At 38.8% G+C, this 9096-nt stretch overlaps 1 protein-coding gene across 12 annotated transcripts in view; it reads right to left on the bottom strand.

Moving 5' to 3' along the window:
* Window positions 1-2247: 2247 nt before the first annotated feature.
* zfhx3b (zinc finger homeobox 3b) overlaps window positions 2248-9096 on the bottom strand; it is a 324823-nt gene continuing 317974 nt past the window's right edge. For all 12 annotated transcript variants that reach the window (XM_069524024.1, XM_069524002.1, XM_069524010.1 and 9 more), the window contains one exon: window positions 2248-8906. In XM_069524024.1, the coding sequence (XP_069380125.1) occupies window positions 7147-8906 (1760 nt within the window). In that variant the 3' untranslated portion in view covers window positions 2248-7146. The remainder of the gene's footprint in view (window positions 8907-9096) is intronic.

The following is a 9096-nucleotide window of genomic DNA, read 5'->3' as shown; positions in this document are numbered from 1 at the left end:
AAACAGAAGATGCCATAATTGCAACAAAGCAAGGACTTAGACCTCAGCATGGTAACAGCACCCAGCTTGGGTCAGAGTGTAAAAACACAGTCTGTGATATTATACCCAACAGAGCAGTACTTGTCTACTGTGCTATGAAAGAGTACATTCTGTGGTATGTCATTGGCTATTTGGATACGTAAAAGGTTGACCAGTCTAAAGAGACTAACGACTTTAGGAAGCTGTCAGTTCTCCCACTAACTGAAATGACTGAGTTAGTGAGGTGCATTGAGAATGATAATTAAATATGGGGCCAAAGATAGGAAAGGTGGACCCTGTACCTTTAGGCCAGGGGAGAATGGGTTTGGGAGCTCACACTGCCTAGGGCCTATGTTAGACCCAGGCGCTAACCCAATTTCACACTGTGTGACTGGGACTGGCCTGGTTCAGTGCAGCATCTGAGTGTGAGTGCCATCTGGTCCAGGCCTGTGAAGGAAATGGCCTTGCTTTTCACAATGATCGGATTAGGGTGTTTTTAATTCATTCGGGATGTGCCCTTGCGTGTTAATTGGCTCAACATGGCCAATGAATCTTGCCTGTTGCTTGACACAGGATGGCCTCTTTCTTAAACACCCTTTACAGGTTTGTATGCTCCTCGCAATTTTAGCTCTTCACATATTTTCTTTAGAGAACAATCTGATTTCAGGAAGGTTCATGAGAAAGTATTGAATACATAAAAATATAAAGCAATTCAGCCATGTTCATGAGCAATACAGTAGTTCAGAGATCACAGTATAGTTGATGTTAGTAGTAGTAATACTTTAGGGACAAAAATGTATGTTCATGTCAACATTTCTAATGAAAATAGTCTGGTCCTGCAAGCAGGTTATATTTTAAACAATACAGTCAGTCTTTGTGTTGAGACATTTCTGAATGATTTTATAACTTTACATTGTTTTTAATTTTGTTCTCTTTAATAAGCATGAGAGGTTGCTCAAGCAAACCAATGGAAAGAATATGCAAAAAAGGCTTAAAGATACAAATGATACCTGCCTTAAATCTACATTTACAATTTAATCAGTTTTACTGTCTTAATATTTCCAGTAAATGTGTGCTGAAACTCATTGGTGAAAACAATATACTTGTTTGCTATAATGCTAATTCTAACGCAATACTTTACTATTTTAGTAAATAATCATTGCCCGTGGATGAATGATGAAAAACAACCTTAAGCGGGCTTATTTTAAGATCAGCTCTCATGCTCTTTTAATAGAAACTAGTAAAAAAAGCACTCCTTTATTAATTCTTACCCTTTACATTGTATCTCACTGTAGGTCACATTTTCCAACCTCATAGTCAATGCTTCTAATTACATTAGTTGCACATTATCACCACTAATTAATAAGAGGTACACATTTGTTACTTAATGTGTGTTAATTTGACGAGGGCACTTACAATCACTACTGGTGGTGGATATGTAACGCAGCAGAATTAGAAGCTGAAGGGATCTGACAAGATCACTTGAGATGTTAATTGAAACAGTTAAGCCATTACACTTTTACACACAAGGATTAAAAGTACAATTGGTTATGTTTTACGTGCCCTTAAAGTGACCATAATATATCACAGCAGCCTCTCAAGTGTTATTATACCTCAATTTCTGGAGAAAAGTCAGTTTTGCAGGCAAACTTGGTTTTCATTGTGAGTTGTATACCACTGGCCCCCTAAGCTCCTGTTACAGTGCGCACTGTTAACTTTATATTTCACTTGCAGCAACAATAGTGTTCCATGTTTATCAGTTTGCTGAAGGTGTTATACATGCAGTGTAACATTATGACTAAAGAGAGAACTACAAATGCTAGATGTGAAGCCTTGGCCTTACTTGCAAGTATCAGTTAGCTAACACTGTTACATTTGTATGGGAATTGTTCTTAACAACTTGTAGATCAGTAGCAACATTTTTACAGTAAATATGTATTCAAAATGATAATTGTTCGACAGTAACACCATCCTTTTTGTTCTTGTTGGTATTGTGTTTTCATGTGACTTTCAATGATCCTTATGTAAACACAAAGATTTCCCCCAAAATATTTAAGTTAAATGTATCAAAAATATATTAATACAACCCAACAGCACTAATTATATAAATAACTGAAAATTCTATTTTTTAATGATATATTTTTAAATTCCGACTTCGTTCAAGTAGTCGTCCATTGACAGCAAGAGATAAGATCCCACAACACAGAAAATGAGTCCAAACCAGTGCAATTTATGCTCATACTTTTTTAATGTATCACAATGAGCAAGAAACATACTTGATGAAATATTTTCAAAGGAGTATATTCAATTACCATCTACAATCAACTTAACTAGGACAACAAGGTTTTGTGACAAAAGTTTCTTTAAAAGTCTGAAGTTCCGTGTGGTTGTATGTATGTTAGTTTCCATGTAATTTGGTACAGTTTGGAAATCTTCATCATATAATTACAGTAACAAAAAAGCTAACAAGACTACAGTATAGAAAAGACATCAAGAACAACATTTTTGGTTTAACTTGCTCTTTTTTGTACATTGCAAGGCTGTTTTTTTCTACCCTCGGATGGGCTGCCTGGAGCCACAGAGCCATGCTTATGAGGCTCGAAGGAGGAGTAATTCAAAGAAACAAAAAGAAAAACTAAAAGCATTAAAAAAACATTGTGGCACCAGAAGTCACAAAAGGAACAGAGAGCTCCAAGTAACAGTTCATCTTTCAAGTTGGAGCAAATGGTTGTTTGGTTGTTAGTTTGGTTGTTAATTTTGGTTAATACGCTTTTTTAGTGTAACTGCCTCTTTAAGAATGACACCTTTGAGAACCCTTCCCTTCTCTCTGTTCTCTCTTTAGATATTGTAATCGACAGAGAGAGGGGTGAGCCGCCGTTTGACTGGAGAGCTTTACTTGTCAACCCGAGACAAGCACGAGGAAATGAAACAGGTAGCAACATGAACTGGGAGAAATGAAGCAAGCATCTCTGTCCATCCTGTCCTGAAACTTGGAAAACGTCCATCAAAGAGCAGAAGCAGAGGCAGAGCTGAAGAAAGAAAGAGACAGACAGAAAGGGGGGAAGAGGCAGCTGGAGCCACTTAAGTTCAGTTTCATCTAAGGAGTTTCCTCTGTGTCACACATGTCCATTGGTTCCAGAGTCCATTCCCATTACAGAGTTGTCAGTAATCAAATAAGGAGGTGGTTTTAAAGCTGTTTTTGAGCCTGCCTTTGGCTCCCATGCCCAGTTTTGGTGTGCCCACAGCCTCTCACGTCCTCCTAACAAGATCTCCAAAGCTTCCCAGTGTCCTTTTTTTTTCCTCTTTTCATTACTTCATCTCAAAAACAAACAAAAAAAGTTGATGTCTTGTTTTAAATATATCTATATCTGTATACAGGTACACGCTCGTTTTCACAGTGGGCAAAAGATGACCTCTACAGCAAAACCATGTCTTTATCTCTCTCTTTGTAAATGTCCATGTAAATCAAGTATCCCAATGTAAGTCAGTGGATCCAATTATCCACAGTAACATTTTGTGCCACAATAAAATATACACTTATCTGGGGCACAACTTGTAGGTTTTTTTTTCTTTTTGTTTCAACTGCATAAAGCTTTGGCCACATTCATATATTCAATCAAAGTAAAAACTGCTCAGTGCTTCGGTATCATTATTTAATTTCTGATCGTTAGCTTTAAAATTTGATTTTCTAAATTTCAGTTATGTGGTTCAGTTTGTTTTGGTGTGTAACATATAAAAAAGTAAAAGGCAAACAAGAAAAATTGAATTGATGCTGGCTCTTATGAAACACACACACACACAAACATACACACTCACACACATACACACTCACACACAGTCCATGCTGGCTGAATCTAATGTAGAGACCTCAAATTTGTCTTCCACAAAAGAGCCCAAAAGATTACACTTTGGAAATAAGAGAGCAAACAGTATCATTGAGACAATGAATATAAAGAACAATATCACACCATAAAGTGGCCAGGTCATATTTTTTTGTTTTTGTTTCTTAATTTCAGCAATTCAAATTAAAGCTTGTGTTAATTTATGATAAAGTAATATACAGAAACTAAAATACAGATACATATGCGAAAATAACAGTACATGTCTGACATTATTCAAAAATTAAAATAAAGCAAACATACGAGGAAAAACTGTACAACTTAAGATTTTTCCAAAATAAGAAAATGCATATGAACAGGGAACTGGACTTTAGAGAATTAGCAAGCTTGCAGACCAAATCTACTGACGCTTAACAGCATGCTGTAGTATTAACACCAAATCTCTGCAAGACATAGCACTTAAACACACTTCTGAGATTGTAGCTATCTGTGATACAATAGTGGCCAAGGTAGTTCTTCACAAATTGAAATATGTCTGGGTTTTGGTGAAAAAAAAGAAAAGAAACTGCAGATCATCAGTGAGAGGGCGGGGATACGTATGCACATCCATTTCCATTGCAATAAAATGAAGTGGGTGACTTCTTTGGACATGAAAGCATCCTAAGTATTTGAAAACAAGGGACATCTCCAAAATACCTCCTACTTTTTCCAGAAATAATGCTTTGGAATGAAGATGTCCCTTTAAAAACCTGTAAGCTATGTGTGGAAGTGGCACCCTGCAGACCCATGGGACAAGTCACTGGTGGATTTTCCAGGAGAGGGGCAACGACACCTCAGCAAAACAGCCATCATTTCCCTCTGAGACTAGTTGTATGTTGACTGGCATAAATGTTACTAAACCTATGAGACACATCAGTACCAGATGTATTATATACATTTTTTGGTAACCACTATAACTTGCTTAACAAGTGAGCAACAACCTTGACTGGATGGAGGGATTTTCAGCAATGTTCCATGCCAGCACAAAATGACATTTGGAGGTCACTTTGTTCAGCAACCAATGATGCAAAAATTTACACAACAGTTTACAGTCACTTTAAAATGAGCAAAAAATAGATTGTGACAATTAAAAGCAATTAAATGAAATGAAATCAGTCCTTGCTTAAGAAAAATCCATTGTGATATTTGGAATGCACTGGTCTTTACAAACGTTATAGATCATTGGCTTCAAACATTGGTCTGTTCAAACGAAAATCGGCAAAATGTCCTTTGGAACATATATTCACAGTCTTCAAAGTTCCGTTTTTGCAACAAGGGAAAAAAACGTGTTGCAGAGGCAAGAAATTGGTTTATTGTTTGTTTTAGTTAAAGCTTAGCCAAAAGCAAAATGAGCATGCATCTAGGTACTCTTTTTTTCTTTCAAAATTCTACATTAGCAGCAAAACGTATGTCCTTGAAGACCAGACCTTATACATTTTCTTTAAAAAAAATGGACATTTGAATGTGACAAAAAAGTCAAACAAAGATTAATAACCTCTATCTTACAAACTGCAATGGCTCTGTAACGGTGCTACTCCACAATGCAAGGACAAGGGCCCTTTTTGGTTTTTGGTTTTTACGTAAAAAAGCTACCTGTTTGCTTGCAAAGAAGCAAATACGGCAACTCTGATGCGTACTCCTTTATCTTTTTAAACTTTGTTTTCTTTCCTCTAAAAACAGCAACAAATTCTCAAGTATAAAGAAGCCTCTTCTTTATGCACCAATGGTGAAAGTGTTTAGTCTTTGGATTTTCTTTTTGTCTTAAAGCGTGAGAATTATTATTGGTATTCTTTTTTCGTTTTCATTTATGACAACAAAAATGTCAAAATGAAAATAAAGACTGTAACCACACTACATGAAGAACAAAAGACCTGCTTTGTAGTGTACATATCTACAAACACAGGAGAGCAGAGAAAAATAAGTGCGAAGAGAGGAACAAGTAGAGTGAGAAATATAAGTCAGACAGTGATAAGTGCACAAAGGTAACACAAAAATTAAATAAAATAAAACTTTCAATATTTCACCCAGGATCTTTTTCATCTTGGTTAGCACAGTAACAACCATACCATAAAATTTAAATAATTCTTAAAGAGGATCCTTCCTTGTCAGGAGGGGCATTTTTGGGTGAATGTTTCCCAAGAAGTTGAGAATAAGACAGAAATAAAGTTTAGATAAATTACCTGTCCATAAATCTAGTCTATCGGAATGACCAAGACAACATCAAATGAAGCGTCTTAAAGTTGGACAATACAAAAGCTAAATGTACACAAAGTTTTTTTTTCAACCTACCATACTGTTTAAATTCATTTCCAATGCAACAATCTACTTAACACCAAAAATGTTCATATCTATCATAAATACAGAAGGTTGTTTTTTTTTTATCAAAACTTTCAATCGCCCATTATTGTATCTGCAGTGCTCTCCTTGTCTGGGTATAATGGAATTGCTATTTCCCCCCTTTTAAAAGGATTTCTAATGTTAAAATCAGCAAATCATTTACCCTTTTGTGAATGCCCAGAAACAATGCCTTATTGAAATTGAATGCAACTTAAAGCTTTCTTTACGAAATCAAGTTCTGAAAAAAGAAAAGAAATTGCTCATCTCCTGATGGAAACAAAATGTGTAAAACATGGATTTCTGTAACAGAAAAACATCTGTGAACTGTTGACCTGAGAATAAAATAGACATTACATTATTCTTTTAGTTTTGCAAGCCATTGGTATCTGAATGCTTAAATAGCAAGAAAACTGATAGACTATTCTCCCATACAGTACATACTGGCTTTTTGTGACTGTGCTATTAAGTAGAAATTATTACAAAACAAAGGGACAGCTTGTTGACTCGTATTTCTTCAAAAGGGTTCTTGGGCCATTTGTCAACTTTGAGGCAGTCCATTGCCATACAGTACAGCATTCCTCTACCATTACCCAAAACAGAACTGCAGTGATCTTTTCTATTCTCATATATTAGTATGCATGTATTTCAGTTGAGTAAAACAAAAACAAGAGAAACAAGAGAAAAAAAAACAAAATGGAAACCAGCATGTTGATATGGGAAAACAATCCACTAACATTTAAATTTTTGGTTACAAGCTTTGGAATTGCAGTTAGTCTTTACACATCTTTTTCTGAAATTGGTTTGTATACTTTTAATGTATTTTTAACATTGCTGCTTTTTATGTTTTTTCCATTTGTGATTTTTTTTGTCTTTTTTAGTGTTTTTTAAATATTGTCCATCACTGAAAGCTCTTTTACAATCTGATGGAGTCTGTTCCTACACTAGCAAGATTACTACTACAACTACTACTGTCTTTGACAAAGCCAGGCTGCTGCGGCTCCTCCGCCGTTATGCCCAGCCTGTCTGCTGACTTCTGACTGCTGTCAGAGTCAGACTCGTCAGTAAAGACGTCTGTTGGTATCGAGGTCTGAACTCCTGAGGTGCTCAATGAACTTGAGGTAACCGTTGAAGGTGAGGACACTGGAGGAAAAGAGGAGGAAGAAGAGGAGGGACTGGCATTGGGCTTCCCAGCTAAAGCTCTGGAGAAAGGGGCCTGGGGCCAGGATTTGCCGGCAGCTGTGGTGTTGAGTGGGGTAGTAGAGGAGGAGCACAAGGAAGAGGAGACAGCAGAGGATGGCATGGTGGCTGATGTTGTTGGCGGGGGAGGAGGGCTGCTGATGGGATGAGTGGCAGACTGCGAGGTAGATGCGGTGTTAGGATTGGGGAAGCAGGCTGAAGAGTGAGGTAATAAACTAGTAGCGTGCTCTTTGGCATTTCTGGCTGATCGCTTGATTGTTCTGTGTTTGTGCAATGCCGATTCCAGGTGTTGACTGAGTGCTTTCTCCCCATCCAACGTAGTGTCACAAGCCAGGCAGTCATAGAGACTTCCAGCCCCTGCACCTACGCCACCAGGGACACGCAGCAACATTTCTTGCAGGTTTGCCACAGACTGACCGAGAAAACAGTTCGATTTAAGGTGGGTAATAGCCGCTTCTTCCTTGGTGAAAACTGCTTGACATTTGCGGCATGCCAGTTTATACTGCACCTTGGGGACAATGAACTGGTCTAGATGGGGGTTACCAGCTTTGCCATCCATTTCTTTCTGCTCAGCGGGTACTTTACTACGAGAGGAGGATGATGAGGAGGAAGTGGGGGGTTCACTATGGGGGTTGCCCTTTTGCGCCTCTGTTTTCACTGGATCTTTGGCAGATTCTTTACGATCCCCCAAAGATTGAGAGGGAACTGGAGTTTGGCTCGACTTGGGTTGCTGGATCTGCTGAAGCTGCCTCTGGTGCTGCTGCTGCTGCTGCTGCTGCTGCTGCTGTAGTGCCTCCTGCAAGCTCTGCTGATATTGCTGGTAGTGCTGCAGCAGGGACCCTGGAGACAGGCCCATCAATGCTTGCGACAATGCTGGGTTGTATGGGAATAGACTTTCCATACCATACATTGGTTGCAAGTAGCCCCCTTGCAGAGCCCCAGGGATCTGTGGAGAGTAATATGGGGAAAAGCCAGGCATGAAGTAGGGCAGGAACTGGTTTGTGAGGAGAGCTGTGGGATCTGATGCCAAAGCTGCCTGCAGAGCCTGAAGCTGGGCAGGATCTACCACATACTCCATGCCAGGTGTTGGCATAGAGGTGGCAGGTACAGCTGTGTCTGGTTTCTCCTTCTTGGCGCTGGCAGCAGAAGTGGATGGAGCAGGAGTGCTTCCAGTCGATGATGGGGTTGAGGGCTTCTCTGTCTTTTCCTTGGGCTTCTCCTTCTCCCGCACCCTATCAGTACTACGTTCTTTGGGGGGTTCAGGCCGGGAACTGGACTGGGTGGTTGAGGAAGTGGAGTTTGATGTGGTGGTGGGACTTGAGTGCGAAGCAGATGTGTTGGGCTGGGCTGGGCTGGATGCGGCAAGAGATGATGAGGAGGGAGGCTTGTTGGGTAATCCGGATGTAGGAAGGCTAGGTGAGGGAACACTGGCACCAGGCATGTTCAGGAGGTTTGAAGGTTTTGGAGGAGTTAAAGCTGGAAAATTTTCAGGAACAGACAAAAAGGGAAGAATTAATTCAGGTATTTGTTATGAAAATATAATGTGCGTTTGTTTTTAACATTATTACTGTTTTACACTACTACACTATGCACACCATGTGATTACAGCATATTTCTTGTAGTAATCGCTAATAATAGTTTGAATTTGTTACTTTACAGTTGAAAA

Source organism: Paralichthys olivaceus, chromosome 1, assembly GCF_024713975.1.
Source record: "Paralichthys olivaceus isolate ysfri-2021 chromosome 1, ASM2471397v2, whole genome shotgun sequence".
Classification (NCBI taxonomy): domain Eukaryota; kingdom Metazoa; phylum Chordata; class Actinopteri; order Pleuronectiformes; family Paralichthyidae; genus Paralichthys; species Paralichthys olivaceus.
The sequence above is the reverse complement of the archived record's forward strand: the minus strand, read 5'-3'. Positions and strand labels throughout refer to the sequence as shown.